The 22,758-nt window shown below is 52.9% G+C and overlaps 3 protein-coding genes across 3 annotated transcripts; 2 read left to right on the top strand and 1 right to left on the bottom strand.

Moving 5' to 3' along the window:
* Positions 1 to 1,676: 1,676 nt before the first annotated feature.
* COCSUDRAFT_7085 (DUF300-domain-containing protein) lies at positions 1,677 to 3,618 on the top strand (the record flags this gene model as incomplete). Its single annotated transcript, XM_005650829.1, has 5 exons — positions 1,677 to 1,793; positions 1,994 to 2,164; positions 2,507 to 2,719; positions 3,045 to 3,185; positions 3,502 to 3,618. Coding segments are annotated over 5 exons (759 nt in total), but the record flags the coding sequence as incomplete, so codon positions are not given.
* Positions 3,619 to 6,021: 2,403 nt separating this feature from the next.
* Positions 6,022 to 8,640, top strand: COCSUDRAFT_64445 (hypothetical protein; the record flags this gene model as incomplete). Its single annotated transcript, XM_005650830.1, has 9 exons — positions 6,022 to 6,113; positions 6,463 to 6,536; positions 6,698 to 6,757; positions 6,862 to 6,988; positions 7,153 to 7,201; positions 7,356 to 7,492; positions 7,651 to 7,683; positions 7,956 to 8,123; positions 8,530 to 8,640. Exons 1-9 carry the CDS (start codon positions 6,087 to 6,089, stop codon positions 8,638 to 8,640), a joined length of 786 nt encoding a protein of 261 aa, XP_005650887.1. The 5' UTR covers positions 6,022 to 6,086.
* A 1,489-nt stretch (positions 8,641 to 10,129) lies between these two features.
* COCSUDRAFT_26987 (Cupredoxin) lies at positions 10,130 to 19,237 on the bottom strand (the record flags this gene model as incomplete). Its single annotated transcript, XM_005650831.1, has 20 exons — positions 10,130 to 10,269; positions 10,708 to 10,930; positions 11,209 to 11,337; positions 11,645 to 11,899; positions 12,206 to 12,376; positions 12,723 to 12,830; positions 13,227 to 13,409; positions 13,685 to 13,815; positions 13,948 to 14,170; positions 14,885 to 15,069; positions 15,402 to 15,579; positions 15,998 to 16,309; positions 16,537 to 16,615; positions 16,840 to 16,938; positions 17,324 to 17,493; positions 17,819 to 17,998; positions 18,315 to 18,475; positions 18,663 to 18,708; positions 18,881 to 19,030; positions 19,133 to 19,237. 20 exons carry the CDS (start codon positions 19,235 to 19,237, stop codon positions 10,130 to 10,132), a joined length of 3,228 nt encoding a protein of 1,075 aa, XP_005650888.1.
* Between the last annotated feature and the right edge of the window lie 3,521 nt (positions 19,238 to 22,758).

Below are 22,758 nucleotides of genomic sequence, written 5' to 3' on the forward strand. Positions count from 1 at the left end.
TCGGAGGTCACACCCTGCTACGAGGCCAACCAGGACCTTAAGGTACATCCCCTGGGTCTCCCCTGACCTGAGAATTGGACCCTCCCAAAAGTGGTCAAGCCGACACTACAAGTGGGGTCATATTAACAGGTAATATGTATGCGGTAGCTGTGCTGCATGCACCCATGGAGTCTTGCCAAGGTGTGCCACAGTGTGGCAGCACACACATGCAAGCTGCCCTTTGAGGGACTCGGCATTTTAAGGTTGAACTTGGAGCCAGCTTTAAAGTTGCTCATGCAGCTGCCATGCTGCACAAGATGGAACTTTTTGGGTGTGCTTGAGGAGCAGAGATGATCACCAGGAATTGGATGTGGATAAGCAAGTGCATAAGACTGGGATGCGGTGGCGTGCGCAGGTCCAAACCTTCTCCTGTGGGCAGTGGCAGACCTACTTCAGGCAGGAGCCCCCGCCCGTGACTGCCAATTCTGCAGCGGACCCAGCAGCAACTGCAGGGTGAATGAAAGCATGCAAAGAGACATGGCGGATCTAACAGCAAGAGCCACCTGCATATAACGCTCTGGTCCTTGTGCGGAACCCTGAGGCCCTCTTAATCTCCCATTAATTGCATTGGTCAGCTGGCCGTTTCCCCTGTGACTTATTCTTGTAGAGGAAGGTAGTTCGGTTGGTGTGCCATCTAGTTAGTCTGCCGCAAATGTGTCGTCAAAGCATGGGATCTTATGCTACTTGTCAATGATGATGGCTAGGGTACATTGGACGGATTTCCTGTCTGAACACCGCTGGCTAGCACAGGCTAGCCCAACATTCTGTGTACGCTGCAGAGAACATTGGTGTCCACCACATGATGCCAGGTGTCATTTCTTGAGCATGAACATCCAACCAGCTTTCGGTGCTGTGAATAGTTCTGCACACCTGCCAGGTCAAGTCTGGCCACCAAGTTATTTGCATGAACAGTGATTGACATGGCCGCCAAACATTGAATATTTGGCGATTGCCTCATGCATGATGCATCCAGGTTGCAACTGCTTTTCAATTACTACAGGGTACTACCTAGTAGATTGCATGGATACATCCAGCATTTTTGTAACGCTTGCTAGAGAACAGAAAGACAGTCGTCGCCCAGGAGATCGCATCAAATTACTTCCCAAATCATGTTTGATCTCATTAGGGGTACTCCCCTTGATCTCATTCGGCTTTCTCGATACGCACGTCCAGGAACGCCATCGATCAGAGTTTGCCCCGTCATCACCGAACAGAACGTGATTGTCTTCTCCTGCGGGATGCAGTATTCGTAGTGCGTTGATGTACTTGGTATGCGCGGTACTGTAATAGGAACATTATTGAGCTGATTTAGACGTTGAGGCTTCCGTTGTGCGTGGGGTAAATAGTGAGGATGGCGCGCTATTGAGTTTTTTTCCACGGTTGCAAGGGCACAACTCACACTTAAGAAATCCAACTACATATATTGCATATTGGTATCTATAGAGGGATCGATGTTGACGCTCTGAGGCTGACAGATCACCCTCCAAAGGTGATGTCACCATAACAAACATTGGAGCTTTTGAGGAGCTTGCAGATCTAAGCAGAGGCCCGGAGTCTGCTCTGTTTCAATATTTTTCATAGATCCCTCCATGCTGTTGGGCTTTGAGTGGGATATCTGACCTCTGATGTTTGGAAGTTGGCCACTGCGTCGCTGGTTTCGATTGCTCTGGTGCCTGCTTGCCGCTGCTTGCCTGGGGTTCCTGCCATGGCTTATCATCGAGTTCAAGCAAGCAGACTACTCCATACACTACCAGGTGTGATCACCCGAGGCTGCCTGCCCTGATTCTGCTTCTCAACCAGTGTTACTAATAGTGCACCTAGCTCGTGAACAGCACATGAAACTCCCCTTGCAATGAGACCGTTAATCACTCTGCGATCCAGTGGTTAATGTACTCTTTCCCTTCACGCATGAGTGACAGAGGTATACTTACCGGAGCGTGCCTGATCTGCGCAGGCATGGTTCATAGCGGGTATCTTCGTGCTGCTAGCGCTGCCAGTGAGCATCTACGAGGTGGCCATGCAGCTGGAATACTTCTCGCGGCCCAGGATGCAGATCTATGTCATCCGCATCCTGTGGATGGTCCCTGTGTACGGTCTTGACTCCTGGTTCGCTCTGCGCTTTGAGGTGAGCATCCCTTGCTAGCTCCCACCGTCCAGTCCCTCAACAGTCCTTCAGATGTGTCCTGCCGCATCTACTAAGAAAGCTGCTGGCATGGATTTACTGATACTGAAATCCACAATTCTTGCACATTGGACTGGCACAGTATCTGCAAGACGGCTAACAGGCCGAGTTTCTTCAACAAAACACAGGGTCAACTTCTTCCATATGGTATCAGTCTCTTGAGCTCAGCAAATTCCTTGGGCACGCACTGGACTCATCTGCAGTAGCTGACAGTCATACGCGGACTTTCTTGACCTGAATCCAAATGCTCCCAAACACTGACATAGCTGTGTGGGTTGCATGCAGTCCACGCAAATCTACCTGGACACCTTCCGGGAGTGCTACGAGGCTTTTGTGATCTACAGCTTCTTCATGTACCTGCTGGCCTATCTGGAGGAGGAGTATGGTGACATCAGCGTGTACCTCTCCACCAAGGAGGAGATTCCGCACATGTGGGGCATCCAGTACCTGTACAAGCCCTGGCAGATGGGGGACGACTTTTTGTGGCAGTGCAAGAAGGTACAGACAGCTCTTTCCACGGCGGTGTTGTGTGGCTGATCAACAGATTGGCTACCTCGCTCCAGAACTCAGTCCGGCCTTGTGCTGCTGCCTCTGTCTGCCAAGCTTGTGGGCAGTTGCACAAGGTGAAAGATCTCGTGGTATGTAAGGCCAGCGTGGCCGTTAGAGGCATTGCCATTTCTGTGCACAGGGCGTTCAAGCTTGCCCCTCTTGGATGCTGCTCTTGATGCACTGAGGAAAGTGGCAGCTTGGAACGATTTGTGCACAAATTGCTGCAGTTTGTAGAGGTTAAGACACGATGGCAACCACGCGCATGTGGGTGCAGGGGGTGTTGGGTTACGTCATCCTGCGGCCGCTGATGACAGCGGTGGGAGTCGTGGCGCAGCTGCTTGGAGTGTATGGCGATGGCAAACTGCGCTTTGACTGCGTGTATCTTTACACCACCATCATCTCTAATGTATCGCAGGTGATGCTGTTCACTATGTTTGTGGCAATGGCATCACTCCGCTGCACATGTTAACTTGCTCGCTGATCAAGTGGATGTTCCCGCATTTTTGCCCTTGATCCATGCAGACCTGAAGGTTTGGTTCTCCTGCTTTGCAAGCTATGCAATCTTGTCCAGACTATATTTGGGGCTTGTGCGCAATGTGAATTGACCTCTCAGGCTTGCATGGAAAAACTTTTGGACTTGCCAGGATGTTACGTATGGCATTTCTGCATTGGTAGATACATGTAACTCTCATAGACCTCATATAGACCTGAACCCAGTTGCATGCGTGCAGTTCTGGGCGCTGTACTGCCTGGTGCTATTCTACCGGGGCACGAAGTACGAGCTGGCGCCCATCCGCCCGGTGTCTAAGTTCCTCACAGTCAAGGCCGTCGTCTTCCTCACCTACTGGCAGGGCGTCGCCATCGCCATCCTTGTCTGGACCGGCATCCTCCAAACTGGGGTGCGCGCAGAAGGTTTAATGCTGTGTTCACACGTTCCCGCGGGAAGGCTGGGGTTTTGTGGAGTGAGGTCCACGCATGGATATTATGTGCACCGGTGTGCGCGCACACTCCTTGCGTACATGTCTGCGCATTTAACAGGTCCCTGCAGGTGGCTGTGCTAGAAAATAGCAGCTGCACCAGAGAGCTCTGCAAGCGTCATTCTCATGTTTTATGTATCTGAGAATCACAGTTTCTGGAAGGGAGACTGCTGCTCTGATCTCTTCTTCACCCTCATGGAAGATAGCAGCGATGGCTGACTGAACTTTGATACGCAGGATTGGACGACATATGATGTGGACGACGTGGCGTCGGGGCTGCAGGAGTTTCTGATCTGCGTGGAGATGTTCTTTGCGGCGCTGGCGCATGCGCACGCGTTCCCTCCGCGTGACTACATGGATCCGGCTGCCGGAGCGCCCCAGGGATTCGCGCGAAACTTGCGCGCCATGTTTGACGTGACCGATGTGGTGGACGACGTGCAGGGGGTGGTGGATGACACGGTGGGTGACTCAGCTTACTAACCATTAGTGTGCCACCTGTTGTGCCTAGTGAGGACTGTATTTTCTTTGTGCCGAGACTTTCAGCCTTTTGAACTGTACCCTGACATGACACCGGTGCATGCCTCAGCTTACTCTCCAGTGGTGGCCTCTGGGCAACGCTAATGGAGAATGGCCCCTTCCTGCTTTGGGAAGTTCGAGTAGCTTTGATGGGGCTGTGGCAGCAGTGCATGCCTCGTCTTTACGCAAGTCACTTACTCTCTTCTACGGCTGCTCTGAGTCCGGGAGCAGCTCGTTCTTTTGGGATGCACCAGATTCCTGATGTGTATGTGGCGAAGTGCACTGCTCCCAAATGCACTGCAGACATGTTTTGCTGTCTTTGCCGGGATATTTGAGAGCCAGGATGGAGGCTTCTGAGCCACACTGTGACAAAAGTTGCTGAGCATGTCTGTGCTGAACACATGATGCAGGTGCTGCAGACGAACCGGCAGATCAGCCAGGCGGGCAAGACGGTGTGGAACCACACCAAGAGGCAGACTGACCGAGCGCTGGACCGACCCAAGCGGCTGCTGGCCATGCTTAATGGGGGCTCCAAGGAAGCAGATGAGAGCGACGATGACGTGGAGGGGGCTGTCCTGAATACCTACAGGTGCTCTTTGGCCTAGCCACTTGAATCTCCTCGGAGCCCAAGCTTGTACATGTCTCGAGCCTTCTCTACAATAGCAGTTGTTGGAAGGTGGGTAGGGTACGGCAGGTCTCTGTTGTGCAAACAGCCTTTGCAGAAGTTCATGTACCTGCATGCATGCACATGGCTGGCGTCTTGATGCAAAGCACACCAATTTAGCCGTGTGCTAGCGGGTGGCTATTTGGGAGCTCAGAGGTTCTTTGGTGCATTGAGAGACATTGGGCATAAAACATGTTGCAATTATTGCAGGGCGCCGCCACTGACAGATGCCAGTCCCGAGAACGCTTCCAGCAGAAGAAGTGGTTCAGACAAGACCAATCCTGCAGGCCGGACATGACTGGCGCAGACTCTGAACGGATGAGTGAAATTAGAAGGAGAGCGATACAAAGCGGGGATGCAACGTGAAGAGGGTGGTGCCGCGAGACTGAGGGATGCTGTGACAAGCTGTGCTTCAAGACTTGTGATTCTCAACCAAGGATTTGATAGAGTGTGCTCTTTTCCCTCTGGGCCCTTTAGCATGCTCCTGTTGGGTTGCTTTACTGATAAGAGTTTGAGATTGGCTGCTGGCTAGCTTTTGGCATCAGAGCGAATGAGCGCTGCATAGTTCTGGTGTCTTGTCTTCCCCTTCTTTGGCAGTTTTGGTAGAGTTGACCTTGCCATAACAAATGTACACCAGCTGGCAACTTTTGGCGCGGGGGTAACACGCCAGTAGCATGCAGCGAAGTCTCTAAATTATGACAAATCAACCATTGCAGAAGTTGTAACTGCCCTGACCATGCTGCTGCGGCAGAGACTTACTCAGTCTAGTAGAGATGTTCCGGATCTCTGGTTTTTTACCAGTGGGTTAGGCCTTCTCTACATCTGAGCTATGTTAACCAAGTACCTAGGTTAACCCTGCAATCTGGGGAATTTTTGGAGCTCTCATGCACTGTAGATGGAAGCTTGCTTTATCTTTTATTCCCTTGGACCAGCATGCGATATGCATTGCTTGATTGTTTGATAGTCTGCAGCGCTCTTGTGCTGTTGCAATATAAAATATCCACTGACCTAAATGGAGCCAGGGGATAACGGATAGGGCTCGGCAGGGATCCTCCCGGAATGTGCTCAACCGTACTCTTCTAGACTCGCAACAAGCCAAACGCTTTCAATAGTCTTTCGCATTGAGAAGGAATTGAAATCTAAGCAGAACGTTCTCAAGATGGGCAGCTACTTCTCCGTGCCGCTGGTGCGCCCGATTCCCTCCACCTGTATTATCACCACCAAACGCTCTGAGGGGGAACCTCGTTTCTCGGACCTGAAAGAGTTCCTGTGGGTGCCAAAATACATGAAATAGTGATAGGAGTAGTCTGCGTCTAGATTGAGAGCTAGACGCATCCGCAGTGGCTCCGCTGACTCAGCCGGGCATTGCACTCTTGTTGACCATGGCGAGGGACAGCATACATTATTTTGTCTGCTACGAACCTGTGAATACTGCTTTGGTTGAGTGTTAGAATCGATAGCAGAGGAATATTGCGGGCGCAACCCCGAGGTTTCGCGGAACTCAGCTTCTCAGAATCACCCCCGCTTTCCTGCAGGCGATCTCTTTGGCTATTCCGCTGATTGCTGGAAGCATTGTCTCTGCAAGCACTGCAGACAACGTTCTCGTGTGGTAGGCACATTCCACTTGTCATCAGTGTCTGAGTGCTAGTGTTGCCAACCACCATGCCTCCTACACCTGTCCCTGGACCGATCCTTGCCTGCAGACGCAACATTAACTCAATGAAGCAGTCAGATTTTCTGTCGCTCATGTGTTGTGTTTGCTCAACGTAGGTACAAGACTCTGCCTAAGCCTTCGTGGAATCTGCCCACCCCCATCTTTGGGCCTACATGGTAGGACACCTCAGTCTCCCAGAATACAGCCAACCCCCTTTTCGTGAAGAACGCACGGATGGAACCTTTTTTTGGTCTTACAACGTTGCACATGCTGGATACAGGTCTTTCCTCTACGTATTCCTTGGCCTGGCATCCTTCGTGGTGTGGACACAGGGCGGCTTTGCTGAGCAGACAGGCCCCCTCGCCCTGTATGCCATCAACCTCGTCCTCAACCTTTCCTGGATGCCGGTACACTCACGCTTTCTCCTGACAGCCCCATGCCTTATTGGAGCTCTACATGCAGGCTGTTCCAGGAAATCTTGTCATCTGCTACAACTTGTGCGTGTTTGTAAGTCTGCCAACTGCGCAAGATCAAACGTGACTTTGCTAAATTCAAACTTGTGCATGCGCAGCTCTTCTTCAACAAGAAGGACTTTGGCCTGGCCCAGCTTGACAACGTTGGTGAGCACCCTTTGAACCTCTGCACGCATTCTTCTGTCCTCCAACGAGTGCACTCATCTTGCCTGCAGCTTGTCTGTAGACGCACCGAGCCTTTGGTAGGAACGTGTAATATTGATGATAACAACTCTTCGTGACATGTCCTGTGATTGTGCAGCCACCTTGGGAACTGCTGTGGTGCTGGCAAAGCAGTTCTACAGGGTGAAGCCCGTGGCCGGCTACCTGCTGTGGCCCTACGTGGCCTTCCTCACCTTCGCTAACGCTCTCAACTTCTTCCACCTGAAGCACAACTCGGTACTGTCTCCTATCCTCCTACCCTGCATGCTCTGCAATTTTGGCACGTGCACGTGCAGAGCATGAACCTTGCTAGCAAGAATTTGTGCTGAAGCGAACATGTCTACAGTCAATCTGCGATTCAGCAACTTGGCTGACCCTCCTGGTGTGCACTGCAGGAGCGCCCGATCGAGGATGACCTCTACCACTCGGTGAGCTGCCCTTGTCTGCCAGCTTTGCATGCTTTGATTCGCAGCGTGTGACGCTCTCATGACAGCGCTCTTGGCCTTGTTGGAGGGTTCTTGGGAAGCGCTCTGTGTCTGCATTGTGTTATTTGGCAGACACCTCTGCCACCATCTTGTAGACGACTGCAGATTTGCTAAAGCCCTTCATATAGGCTGCTGTCTCCTTTAAAGGTGTGCAAGTGCATGACAAGACAGCATTTTACAGCCAGGCTAACATGCGGTTCTTCGCTTGTGCGCAGAAGGACAAGAAAAACCCGGGAGAGCCGGGCTATGGCGGATCGACCACCGGCGGCACCTTTGGCGAGAAGGGCTACCCGTCAGGCGGCGCCAACGCATGCCTCGCCGCCCCCTGCACCGGCCGCGGCCGCTCCGGCCGCCCCGTCTTCGTCCGCGCAGCCGCTGCCCAGGTATTCGCTGCTGTTCTTGTGGGTGATGTGCAGGCTCCTTGATGTGGCGCTATGCAGTTAGACCTGTGCAGCCCTTCAGGGTGATGTCAGGGTGAGATGTGGAAGTGTGTCTGCCATGATTGTGTCCTTTACAAAAAATAATCAGAACCCATTTCTTTGGCCGGGGTGTTGCCTGTAAGCACGCATTGCCATCAGCTGTGTTGTGTGAGGCTTTCATGGAGCAAACTCAACAAGAGATTGCGTGGAAGCAAGCCTCCAGTCAAGTGCTGGCAGCAATGCTTGTCTAAGCCACCTCCATCCCGGCCCATTCTCGGACCTGCTCTTAACAGCAGGCAAGCTGGTGATACCTGATGCTGAGTACTCCAGTTAATAGAGTGCTGAGGGTGTGCGTGTCTGTGGGTGACAGATGAAGACCAGGGCTGCAGCCGGTGCGATGGCCATGTCCAGCAGCCGTGTGACCCCTGTGAGGGCCGGCATGTCCCTGCGCCAGGCGCCCATGACCGCACGCTTCGCCTGAATTGCCTCGGCTTGAGCACAGGACAGGTGGCACAGCATTGGAGATATCCAGTCTGAAGTGGAAGCAGAAAAGGGATTTGTTATATGCTAAAACGTCTTTTTGGTTTAAGGTGGGATCGTGCCATTGAGGCATTAAATTTATAATGGTGAGCGTCAGTTGGAAAGGATTGCTGTTCAGTCTTTGAGTGTGTGCTCAGGATCATGTGACACTAGACGTGATTATATTTCAGGCGTGGGTACTGTGTTCCATGTACTGGTCCGTGATGCAAGGCGAGAAGCCACAGTAATCAAGCAGCATGCATGATCATATGACGAAGAAGAAACCAGATTGGCAAGTGCGAAATTAGACAACAACCACCACGTTACCCATCACCAAAGAACATGCATATGGCTGCATATAGACCTACGCACCCTCGACATGACCTCATGCAACAATCTAGCTAGTTGCTCAACTCACATCTCAAATAGCATGAATGCATGCACAGAACAGCTACCGTATAGCATCTACGTCGGTACACCATATGACCGGGCTCAGAATTACACACCAAGACGCCGAAGCAACCGAACTCTCAAATGTGAGAGTGCAATGGTACTTGGTATTCCTTATGAATGATGGGTTAAGTACTGGGCCAAAACAAAAGCTGCATGGGAAGTATGCAGCTCCGCAGCAATAGAGAAGTCTCGACAATTGTGTGCATGCTACGCTCGCCGCTGTACAGGAATGGACCTAACAGAACAAGAATAGCTATCTACGGAGCAGATCTCCATGGCAAGCAAGACCTATTGTCACCTGAACAATTCTTGGAAATACCACTTGTTGATCAAAGCAACCCTCGGAGACACTTCTTGACATGAGACATGACCTCTGCACAGGAGTAGAAACAGACCAGAAACCACCATTTGAGGAGATATCAGGAGACAATGGCATCTCACAGAAAGGACCAGAACTTCCTCAAAGACGACTTGTCAGAAGTTGCAGGATACCCAGGAAACTGAACGTAGACGATCAGGACTCATGCCAGAATTCAGGTTTGCCTGGGAAGCTGTCATAAACAAATGTGGAGCAGACGTGTCTGCGATAAATTTAAAAAACCAGTACATCTGCTGTTGAAGAACGTTGGTCCTGTCACACAGCCTCTCATATCAAAGACTGAGCAAACAATGGCTGGCTCATGCCTTTTGACTCCCTTGGACAAGATGCCCTGATTACTGCCTCCTCTGTCCGACCTGCTCATGTTGGAATAGGACTCATGCTTTGCTGCCTTTGCAGTCCATGCTTTCCTGAGCTTTAAGAGCTTAGAAGAGCAAATTTGCTCTTCTTTGTCTTGAGGTTTGCCTCAGATAGTCGTGCTGCACTCGCCTTTTGGCAGTGGGGTGCTTTCAACCAGCCCTGAGGCTGCAGAAGGCACCTGTTCCCAGTGAAGATCACCTTGTTCTTGGACTTATTGCTTTATTACTTTATTCAGCATGAAGCATATTTAGGCTGCTTGTCACAGGAGATGGCGACGATAGGAAGGGAACCCCCCTGTGCTTGTGTCACCGAGGGTTGATGTGATGGTGAGAGCCCCCTTCATGCCGGCACTGAAGTGGTCCTGAACGTTGCAGCGGAACTCCCACCGGCCTGGCACATCTGGCCGCAACACGAATACCACCATCAGCCTTGGCACGTTTGGAGAAAGCATGTACAACATTATGAAATTAAGCCCTCGCTGATATAGCTACCATCTTTCTGGTGTGATTGAAGGCCCCACTCCTGAACATGTGCCGCTGGGCATGCATCTGACATAAAGAGGCTCTCAAAGGAGCTCCACATCCAGTTGCATCACAAGAAAGCCTCACGGAAAGCCTCTTGTTTGCAGAAAGCATCTCACTATTTATGCCAAGGCTGTCAGGGGCGTTTCTCTCCACCCTGGGCAATTTGAGTGACTACATGCATCTGTGCTACTGTACAACGCACACGGGCTTGTGTCCAGGCAGGTAGAAGGATATAGGAGGAAGCAGTGTCCCTTTGACCCCTGGCATGCAAGATGTCTGGCTAGGAGAGAGAGGGAGAGGGAACGCTGCGCACCGGCGTACATGCCCACCACGCGGGCTTGCCCAGGGTAGAGTTCCACCACATAGCTGGCGCCGGAGGGTGTGTTCTGAATGAGGTTGGTGAATCCGGGGGTGTGCATGTCGGTGTCGTCGCCAGCGCCGATCAGGATCAAGCGCAGCTTGGCGCCTTCGGGCACGATGATGTCCGGCATGTTGCAGAAGAGGAACCCGTTCACCGAGTGCTTCTTGTTCGCCTCCTGCGATGCACACACAGGCGAGCCAATTGGATCATTTGCTGTAGCACCAATAGACATTACACAGAATGCAGGCAAGGCTCAAGGCTACATATTGTGGCCCTGCTTTTGGCCCTGCTGCATGGGCAATCTCGCGCATGGGCTGCCCAGTAAAATTGCATATCACGGATTTTGCGACAGGGTTTACGTTTGGACCAGTAGAAACAGAACATGGCAGAGACTGGTCCTGCACTTACTTGGACATAAGCAGGAAGTTATGCGGTAGTAAGAGTGGCACACACCTCAAAGTCGGGGTCGGAGGTGTTGAGGCTGCGACCGGCGGCGGCGGCAGCGTCTAGGTTGACCTGCAGCATCGCGCTCAGGCCCTCGTTCTGGATGTTAAACAGCAGAGGGAACTCCACATACTCACCCTCATCGCCATCCTGCGCAGTAAATACACCACACCAGTCAGCTACCATGTATTGTCCGATTATCCCAAGATGCCTTTCTCAACGAGCAATGCATGCGATGCGTCCTGCAGCTTTCAATCGTCTTTAAGCACAGCACAGTGTTTTCAGTTACTAGATCCGGCACTTTGCAGATTAAGTGACCGTCTCAATGATATCGACACCGCGCCCGCTTTGCATGTAGATCTAAGCACGACTTAAGTGATATTCACAGTGGATGATAAATGTTTCATTTATGTATAATTTATGTATTACAAGAGCATGCACGCACCCTTCTCGCAATGACCACAGCGCCGAGCAGCCCCGCGTTTTCGTGCGCGGTCGGATCGACGCCGCTGTGGTACGTGTAGGCGACGGTGGAGAAGTCGGCTGGGCCGGGGCCAGCGGCGGAGGGGACTCCCCATACGTAGGTCACGGTGGCGCCGGGGGGCACCGGACCCCCCGCCGCACCGACGGCGCCCCCCGCCGGCAGCAGCTGCAGCAGGCCGCCACCCGGCTGCAAATTGACCGCGAACGGCAGCGCGTTCTGCGCGCATCACCATGCACAAACACTCAGCAAACATATGATTCGGCCGTCGCCAAAATTGCCAGACATGCCTTGTGTTTTTTTATTTATACAGCACGCACGTGCTAACGCTTCCTTGTTCGACTAAAGTCCTTCACTTTTTCCCTTGGTCTTTCCCGCCAATTTGATGTTGCACCGGCAATGACTTTGCTCTAACTCTTTCCCGCTGGGGTGGGCACCAATTCTGAGTGAGCAATGCACAGATCTCCGTTTTGTCAGCGGCATCAGCGTCCAGAGTCTGTCAAGTGCAAAGCAAGAGGGACAGACCTGGAAGACGATGGTAATGTTGTCGCCGACGTGCGCGTGCAGGATTGGCCCCAGGATGCCGTGCTGCGCCGGCTGCGGCAGCGCCTGAGCAAAGCTGGCGTCCCTGTACGAGCGGTACAGCGCCTTTGTGATGTTGCCAGCCAGGCCCGGGCCGGCCGGATCCGCGTAGATCTGCGCAAGCAGACTCACAACGTCAGAGGTGCCAGACAACATCCGTTCAAGGCCGATGATTGGTCATGTTCTTGTGGAGAATTGTATGCTGACATTGTAAGCAATGCGGGCTTCGCATTGAGTGCCCAGAGTGATGAGGCGACAAATTTCAATGCAAATTTCAGTTCTAAGTGGCGCTTGGGCTGCATTGATTTCCATTGCCCAGCCACTCTTCAGGCGTGAGACTCTTTGGGAGCGTCAATATATCAGTTGGCAGCACATGCTATCACCAGGGACCCGGTAATGGGTGGTTTGCCATGAACATTCTAAGGCGCTAGGAGTGAGGCACAGGGGGAATAGGACGCACAGAGGTGTCTGCATCGAGCGGCTCCCCTGTGCACTGGTCCACGAGGCCGCCGGGTGCAAAGTCCCAGGCCACCGGCTCTGCGCGGATGAAGTGCATGTGGTTGGCGCCCTTGATCCCCGCCATGGCATCATACGCCGCTGCAGCAATCACACCCACAACAATCAGACAACTGAATCTTCCCCAGGTATCTTCACAGTGACGTGATAGCAAGAGAGAGTCTGGGCAAGCGAAATGAAAAGTCCTCAGGTGCTCAGGCATTTGCAAACAGCCCATTGCGACCTGCGCCAGGTGGCACCTTGCAGCATTTAGAACCCGGCAGCTGACAGCGTTACAACAAGCTGACACGGCATTGAAAATTCTAGACCTGTGGCCTTGGATTGCGAAATTTAATTATGCATGGATTAGAGGCCACAGGAAAGAAGCTCCGAAGTCACTCTTTGCTCATCGTCATAGTGCCAGCCGCTAGGCAGCATATGAAAAGACAGAACACTGATTTAATATTACAAGAAGCGATGATGCAGAGCAGTGGCGTGCACCTGAGGGTGCGACTGCCAGGAGGGCGGACATGCCCTTGTCAAAGTGGTTGGTGGTACGGCACTGCATCAGGTAGTCTCCTGCGCTGTCCAGAATCACGTCCTGGCTGTGCATGGCCCCAGGAATCAGCTGCAGCGACTCCTTCCTCTCCCCCTGCACAGGTGCACCACCACCCCCCTGTTTTCCCATGCAATACATTACCGGCACATGCATGCTGGCATGTTAAACGGTGGGTCGCTGGGCAACTTGTCTGGTGTGTTGCCTTGGATCGTGGCTGCTGCATAGCTGAAGCAAGATTAAATCTTGCCGCAAGATTGAGTGTGTGTAAGTGGGAGATCACTGTCTGTCAATGGTATCTTGGGCAATGGTGAATGACAGCAGAAAGATCAGACAGAGCAAGAGAAGCTGCTTCTTTGGAGGGGCCTTACGTCTGCCAGGAAGCTGGATGCAAGCAGAGAGGGCGAGTGCAGGTCGTCTTCGGTGCCAAGGGTGAATATGTGGAAACGCACTCGCTCCCCCTGTTTGGCCATCATCTTGGGCAGGTTGCAGAACATCATGCCTGCACCAAACCAGAAGAACTTGCTCATTTTTCTACACTATCAACCTTTTTCTATTTTCATGCAACGTATGTACACATGCTGTCGGGCATCTGGCGCAGACCTTATCTTGAAGTCAGATAAAGAGCGCGCACCGTTTATGGCATAGAAAAGGTCTGACTCATTCTCTGAGTCATCCGAGTCCATCAGCATGGTCTCGAGGTCGTCTTGGTCTGTCGAGTTGGCCAGCGTTGTCCCGGGCAGGAACTTTGCAACGTTCTCGGCTGAGAAGAAAGTCTTCCGCTCGTGTGCGACTGCAAACATAAGCGCAAATTCTCGGTCCACGTCCCTTGGCGAGCCGTCCGGCCGCGCCAGTTCCTGCAGGATGACAAAACATGACATGAGCGTGCTCCAAAGGTTTGATGATCTTTAAGCAGAAGGGGAGCAATTTTCTGGGTGAAGGTGACATGACCTGCATACAGCAAAGGCTGCTCTGTGATTGCACGCATCTCAGCGCCTCCTTACAAACCCAAATTGACACGAACGACTCCCAATGTCTGTGGATCCTGGATATGCTTGGGGTGTTTCTGCTGGTTGCTTTGCACTGCAGCACCTGGGCTGTGTGGCTCACTCAAACTATCAACCGGATGTTGAGGAACCAGGTGCAAGCATGACTGGCACCAGATCTTTCTAGTACTCATCAGGCTGCTATGATACCACAACATCCAGCTGACTTCAGCAGAGGCCCGCCGGCTACAGAGTTATAAGCACATGTGATCTCACCGCGCTGAAATTCATCATGTGTTGGCATGTCCACTTGTCTCAAAGCTACTATGTTGACACAGACTGCCACACACAGCTGCTGATGTCACCTTGCAGGAGATGATCAGGTGTTCAGCATGTCAACGTGCCTCACAGCTATTGCGTTGACACAATTGCAAATATCAGGTGCTGATCTGAGCAGAAGCCTGCGCGCTGCGGCGATAAAGCATGCATGATCTAACCTTGCGCGAGATGATTATGTGTCCAGCATGTCAACTGACCCCAAATCTATCCCGTTGACACGATCCAAAGTACAGCTGCTGATCTCACCTTGCGGGATATGATCATGGCGCCGTAGAGGCCGCTTACGGTGTCGGCGACTTCCCAGTGGTGGCTGTGGTACATCCAGACGACGCTACTGGGGTCGGCCGGGCCGGGGCCCGAGCGCTCGCGCACCTCCCACGTGTACAGGTGTGTGCCGTTGGGCTCCACTGAGTCATCCGCCTTGTCGGCACCTGCCGGCAGCATGCAGCATGCCAGGTCAGCAGTGCTCATGAATGGCACTCCCCATAAGCATACTTGCCACCCATGTTTGCATGCATTCAACTCGTCGATTGGTTCAGGCCTGCCGAAGGCAAGTCTCATTTGTTATATGTCTGCCATGCATGCAGCAAGTGAGACCATCCTTTCAAGCCTGAAACAATTTTGACATATGGTGCGCACATAAAGATGCGTCACAATGGCATTGCTGCACTGCTCAGCAGTAACAGTGCTTGCAATGATACTTGCTGTTACTCTCTGCCTCAGTGACTTATTGAAGCCATTTGAGGATAAGAGAGATAAGCACCGGTGGTCCCGTCACTGTAGAGGGCGCCTTCGGAGCTCTTGTTGTAGAAGACGCCGTGCGGGTGCACGCTGACTGGACCCGGCAGCCGGTTGAGAAAGTGCACCAGCATCGTGTCCCCCACCGACGCGCGCAGCACCGGGCCCAGATTGCCCAGGTACGCCTCATCCGCCGTGCGGTTCTGCTCATGAAGAAATGCACAAACTTGTTAAAAAGTTGCTGCTGCGGAATGAGAGATTCATACATTGGGTAGGTGCACAATTCTGAGGGTGCAGTGCCGCTGCAGAGCGCGTTCACAATCTGGAGAGCATGCAGCACTTCTGGGTACCGAGGCGCCAATGACGGTATCAAGACAGTATTCACATAAAAGACCAAATGAGCGCTATAAAATTCACAGGACGCTTGACCACAAGCATCGGCATATCACCAGGCATGTGCATGCAGCGTGCGTGCTGCATGCCCATGCTTGCAGTCAACCATGGGTATATTGCATGCACATGCCACAAGGCACAGTTGCCACCAACACTAAATTTTCCTCTTGCTTGTCTTGAGGCCATGTCAGCACAGAAGCACGCACACAAGAAACGAAGACAACCCACCTTCTTCACAGTGAAACTGGCGTCGGTGTATTCCACATACATCGCCCGGTAGCGCCGGCTGCCGGCCTGCCCCGCCGTAATGTTGTTCTCGGCCCGTATTGCGCCGGCCTCCGTAAACGGCTGCAGGCTGCCGCTGCATGCGTCTCCTCCCAGCGGCGCGTAGTCCCACAGCACCTTCTCGGCAGCTACGTAGTAGTCACGCGTGACGCCCTTCAGCGGCGAGCTGTTGATCCTAGCCAGCGCGGCCGCACTGCCGGGGCCCTCGGTCACTTCGTAGACGGTCTTCATGCCCGCGGTGATGTGATCGTTCACCTACGCAGCCACCTTATAAGTCTTTTTTTCCACTTAACTCCCCCAGACATTACTCCCCTCATCAGGAGGTATAAGGGGATCTCTTGATGAGGAGGTGTGGACTAAGAGTTTACTACCCCCTTCCCCTGGGATGATGAGTCCTCATTCGACTTGTCATCATCACTTGCTGTGCTGGTTGGGGAGTGTTTTAAGTCTGAATGCAATGGTTAAGAAGGGCAGGGGCTCACGTGGCAGTGCAGAAACCACTGGCCGGGGTTGTCAGCCACCATGTCTCCCGTCCTCACACTCCCAGACAGCAGACTCAGCCTGCGGAGCACAGTATACACCTTGGTACGCAGCATGCATCATGTCAGCTCCATAGCAAGGGACACAAGGAGGTGACCCTGCCAAGCCTGCACCTCTGCTTTTCCTGTTAGCAAGGGACGCGACGCAAAGCAGCACATTATGGAAGGACCTGCGTGGTGGATACGTGGGTCAGGCATGAAAGCAGTGATCGAATGAGGTGGCTGGGGCAGGGCACAAGGTCGCACTGGTCTGCATTGTGATTTTCCCATAGGAGTGTGTTCCCGTGCCAGTGGGTGTTGTGCAGGTCCACCTCGTTGCCCACTGCCGCCACGTGCCACCTCACCCTGCACAACACACCATCCACCCCTCAACACCCATTGGATCAAACAGTCGTCCTTAAGCCATCTCCAGCCCTTTCCTCGGGTATGATGTTCATCAGCTTGGCTCAGAGAAATAATGCGTGCCCATCGGTGGGTACCTTGTCACTGATAAAGCACTTGGGAATTCCACACCAAAAAACAGCAGCTCACTCATGTCTGATGATTGAAATGCTAGACTGGCTGTGCAACCTACAGATGCAACTTGCATGCCATGAGAAATGCACCCTGCAAGAAGAACCAAACAGCAAAGACAACATCCGTCAAATCGGCACTTTAGGATCCAGTGGATTACAGATGCAACAATTGGGCTCAGAGTCAGCTTGTTGTGGGAACAATCAAGGGGCCACACTTGGAGCCCAGGGTGATGTTGAAGCCGCGCGTGTTGCAAAAGAGCAGCCCATTGATGGAGTGCTTCTTGTTGGACTCCTCAAAGTCGTCCGTGCTCATGCCAACCGTCTCATCCAGCGTTAGCGCTGTTAGCGTCTCGTTCAACAAGGGGCTGTCATTCTCATTCAGCACCTGCACATGTCAGTGTGCATGTCAGCCTGGCCTGTGTCCGCCTGCAGCTCCATTCGCCTCAGCTGTGTGAAGGACCATATTATACAGTACCCACATGGTACAGGAGATAATGCCCTTGAAAACTTTAGCCCCTTTCAATGATTTCTCTACAGAAAGCTGAAAATTTTGACGCAAAAGAATCCCTGAATCAGGAGCTGAATCAAATCATTGGACGAGTGAGAAGAACTTTTCTGGAGCTGTCTCGTGATTCTGCTGGTGACCAAGCGAATTGACACACATTGAAGGTTGGACGCTCTGGAATGGGGCATTAAGGTTTAAAAGTCACCTGGAAGATGGCGATGAAGGTCTGGGCGACATCCCGGGGCTGCCCATTGGGCAGGGCGGCGTCTGCCCGCGTCACAATGATCGGGCCCAAAAGGCCAGAATTTGCGTCCCCCACCATATCCACTGTGCTGCGGTACAGCCAGAGCTTCGATGACGTCACCTCCTGCCCGCCTGGCGCCGCCTGACATCAGCGGAGCAGCCACACACGACTCAGCCCCTGCTCCGTTCCTCCTGCTGCATTGACTGCCAAAAGCTTTCCCAATCTGTCCCTGGCTTTAACTCAATTTATCTCCATACGCCTTGCGACTTGGTGCCCTCTGCTCCCTACTCCTGGCATGCTTGTGGTGCAGGTGCCACAAGATGATCGTACCATTTCGTTCCGTGCAGGAAGTGGCAATGACTGTCCAGAGAGGCTTGTCATGTGTCCAATTGCAGTTACCAAGAAAGATCCCTGCGCTAGATCTCATGCATGCCTGCCGGTGGGGCCATGTGCGCACCTCCTGCCCGATTTTCCATTCGTAGAAGGCTGTCTGTCCAGGCTCTGCAGCCGCAGTTGTATTTGTGATTACTCCAGAGGGCACAATGTTTGTGGAGGTGTTCAGGTTGTTTCTAAATACTATTTCCAGCACATCCCCAGGCACTGCGAATAATCTGGGCCCTGCACAGAAACCCCAACTCAGTATAGATCCTGCAGCACTTCAGATTGACTCCAACAACATCAGCGGGAATGCTGCCAGCAGCAATGCTGATGGCAAGCTATTCTGGCGCCAACGAACTCTTGCACGTAGTCCTGGTACGTAATGTGCAAACAATCTTTCAAACAAGGAAATTGCGATGGGACTCACCCAGAAGTCCGAGGTGTGCCTCCTCGTCACTTCTTTGTTTCTTCACCTGCGTCGAGTGTGATGGGCTATTAGGGAGTGAACTTCCGAGCTGGCAAGACTTTCCGTACTATCCACGACAGATTTGAGCACAAAAATGATTTTGTAAGTCAATGCATTGCTTCAGAATTTCAAACTGCATGTGTATGGCACACAGCTTGGCAGTCTACTACAAAGCGCACCGCGAAAGTTGCGTCCGTGTACTCGGTGTACTGGGCCTTCAAGTATGAGGGACCGATTCCCTCGGTGGTGTACAATGGACTATGATCAGTCTTGTTTGGAGGTGCATCACTGCACAAATTTGCACCAGACGGCACGTAGCTCCACCAGACCTGGAAGACCGATGCGATCAACCGTCAAGGTCAGCGAGCAAGCGCGCCAAACTTTAGTCTCTGCAGCACCATTTTGACTCGTCCAGATGATGGAGATGTCACCTTGTCTGCTGCTATAAAGACTTGGCGACGCTCTGCAGTGGCTTCCTGCGCAAGTACCGCGCAGATGATGGTGACAGTTAGCAGAACGACGAGGTGCCTATCCATTGGCCGTTCGACTGGTCTCCTCGTCCCAAAGATGCTACCTTTCTTCCATTCCAACCTGTTTCGTTTTCGGTGCCCACAAAGACTCAATCTTTGCACGATTCTGTCATTTTCATCGGGCGTCTTCATCATGAAGTCAGCAGTCACATGCATATGTGTGTCAGTCAGGTATGCAAATCAACGGTGTTCCCTACACATGCATATGCACTGACTCGGACAGCTGGAGCCCAACCGCCGCAATTTGACTGCACACTCCAATGCAGGCCTCGTTTGTCGCAGGTACGTAAGCCGTACATGGGCACTGCAAAGTCCTTCTATCAGTATTAGGTACGTACCTATTACTGGCAGGTATACCTGATACAGGCCCTCAGCCCGATAATCACATAATACAGGCAATACGCATGTGATTACAACTGGAAGGCATGACCGATCAAGGTGAGATGAGCACACCACGATCCCTAGTTCTGGGAAACACCAGTAGCACGAATGCCTGAAACAGCCAATTGAGAGTCGGCGTCCACCAAGGCGCAGGACAAGATGACCCATCTAGCCACAATTGCAAACCTTGAAGCGGTTGGGAGCCAATGCGAATTGGTGAACAACTGACAGAAAGAAGTGCCCACTTTGTATCGATATCCGCGTGAAAAATACTCTTCCAGGAAATAATTGGCATTCTCTTGAGCCGCCCACGATGTTGTAAACAGCTCAATCTACACTAACACATCCCAAGGCCCCAAAATCATCCTGCAGATGGAGGCGCACACATGCAGAATGCATGCATGCCAGAGCACTGTGTTGCTGCTGCAAGACAGGGCATCTGGGCTCCACCAAAGGTCCCAATCTATGCATAAGATAGAGCTCCAAGGTGTGCAGAATCAAGAAAACAACCCCAGCCGCTGCAACTTATTGCAGCCACAGTTGCACATGCTTTAGCCTCGGCAAGGAGGCAGTCCCCTCGTGAGACAGCAAGCACGCACATTCCTACCATGTGTTATGCATGTGGATAAACCCACCCTCTGCTACCACTCTTCACAGCCTTTGCACCTACCGTAAACCAACTACACTCTCAACCCAACTTGCCCCATCACCTGCATGCTTTATGGGGCTGCCCCCAGCATTATCTCGTATACCAAAAGCATCCTCTCAGACTTCTTCCCTGCTCAAGCATCGCTGGACACAGTATCTGCCTCTACCAGACAGAACAGTCCCTTTCACCTGACTATGCCTTGTGCCTCATGGGACATTTGGCACAGCTCACCCTCCCCTATTGCCCTGCAACCAGCCACCGGAGCCAAACCTCCGATGCTGCATGTTTTCTTGCCAATAGATGGCATGAGTAACAATTTGCCCAGTATGGCATGGCTTCTGCTTATGCCACATCTTCCCATGATCCAACACTCCCTCACTGAGAGAGCCTTCTGCAGCGCTGCAGGATCGGCTCCGCGAAGCTTCCGGGAAGCTTCCTGCGCAGCGCAGCGGCGAGCTGGCGGCTGCTCAGGATCATACGCGCTCGTAGAACAGCAGGGAGGGCTGGTGGCGGCCCTCCTTCATGGAGGCTGCCACCTCACGCCAGCCGCCGATGAACTTGATGTTGGTGTCGTCGAACAGCAGCCACTTGTTCAGCTCCTCGCTCAGCGCATACGCCTGCACAACAGTGGAGCTGTCAGCAATTTGCTCTGGCATGTAGGGGCGTAGGGTGCAAAAAACACAAGCAGCTCCAGGCGGGAGAGGGCAATCTGGATTGCTCTAAACATGAATGCCGCGTACCATGCATTTTTTGACTGCCATCTGCTTGGCCCTGCTTCCAGCTTGCTGCTAGCAGCACTGATCCCAATGAGAAGTTCACTGAGGATCTTTGGCCAGGAGCAGCGCCAGAAAGGACAGCCGCCGAAAATCCCATAGTATGGCAGGTAGAGGCAAGGACGGGCATACAGCTCTTTGCTTCCAGAATAGGTTGAAAAGTATAATTTGAGTGTGTTGGGGGCACCGCACCTGGTAGTGGTGGCCAAAGTAGCAGACGACGGTGCGCAGGGCGTATGAGGGGCCGACAGGAACGCCCTTGAATACGACGCCAACATCCAGGCTCACTGCCAGCGAGTCCACCACGCTGAATATCGCGTCCCGCGACGCCTGCACGGAGATTCAGGTTTTCAATCAAATTGAGCGCAAGAGAGACCCCTTGATAGAGGAAGAACTATTTGCATACGTCAGATGGAATCCCGATATCCAGCATCAAGATATCCCAAGCAGTCACGGAGCGTTTTCTGCTGATTATCATTTCGAACACAATACTAACGGGTACCAAAGTCTGATGCAACGACTCGTGCTTGCTTCTGAGCATGCCAGCCCTGCTGTGGGCATCCTTCTGTACAATGCTGTCCATCACAATACATCGTAAAGGGGCCCTCTTCCAAATGAACACGTACGCGGCGAGCACGAAGGTGTTTACAGCTCCTTAATGTTATTACGATGAATCCCTGCTCTATGCAGGCGAGTCTGCAAGGCGCACCTGGGGTGAGTCCCAGACGATGGCAAGCGTGAAGACGGCGGGCCGGCGCAGCAGCGTCATCTCGGCCGTGTGCACCGCGCCCCCGGACTTCTTGGAGCCCGCGGGAGGGGGGCTGCCCCCCGCTGCCAGCGTCTCAGCCACGTCGGCCTCCCGCACCATCTCCTCAAAGCGGCTGCCGATCATAAGGTCAAACGCCAGCCGCAACCCCTGGAGTGCATATGCACAGGGGCTTCAGTACCTTGCCCCAGACACTGCCCCAGAAGAAACCCACCCAAGACAGACCCCCAGGACAAGACAGATCATGCAATAGCAACTGCAGCCTTGTAACAATCATCTAAGCAACGGACTTCCAAGGCAAATTTCCTCCCTTCATTGCATGACTACAGCATAATGCTATGGCAACAGAGCCCATCCAGCCAAGCGGACAGCACAACATACAGCAGTACTACATTTTGTGAGCATTCATATGAGCCTGAACAGCAAAAACAAATATCTCAGAAGGAGCGCACCTGGGCGGGCACGAGATGGAAGTACTTCATGAAGCGCAGGACCTCCACGATGTTGGGGTCCTTCTGCTTCCGCGCCTGCTTTGGCGCGGCGGACCCCCCGCCGCCGGCGGGGGACATGTCCCCCGACTTCGCCTCGCCTGACTTGGCGCCGGCAGCGGCCGCGGCTGCGCGCAGCTCCTTGTGGCTGGCTGACCGTGAAGGCTGCTCCTGCCAGCGGCCCACTACTGCGCCGCCCGAACCCTTGGCGCGCTTGCTCGCGCTGCCCTCCTCCTCCTCGTCATCATTTGGCGCTGGCACCTGCAGCAGTGGCTCCCTTTCGATGACTGGTGCAACCCAGTGATACTGGTGTCACACAGAATGCATCAACAAGTAGATGCATGCCCTGGATCATGCTGCAAGGCCTGCGCTTGAAGTTGCAAGCGGGATGCAGAAAGAAGCTTGTGGACCATGGGAACATTCACAGGGCCATGAATTAAGGGACCTATTGATCAGCAAGGCATGTTTTG

Source organism: Coccomyxa subellipsoidea (genome assembly GCF_000258705.1).
Source record: "Coccomyxa subellipsoidea C-169, whole genome shotgun sequence".
In the NCBI taxonomy this organism is placed as follows: domain Eukaryota; kingdom Viridiplantae; phylum Chlorophyta; class Trebouxiophyceae; family Coccomyxaceae; genus Coccomyxa; species Coccomyxa subellipsoidea.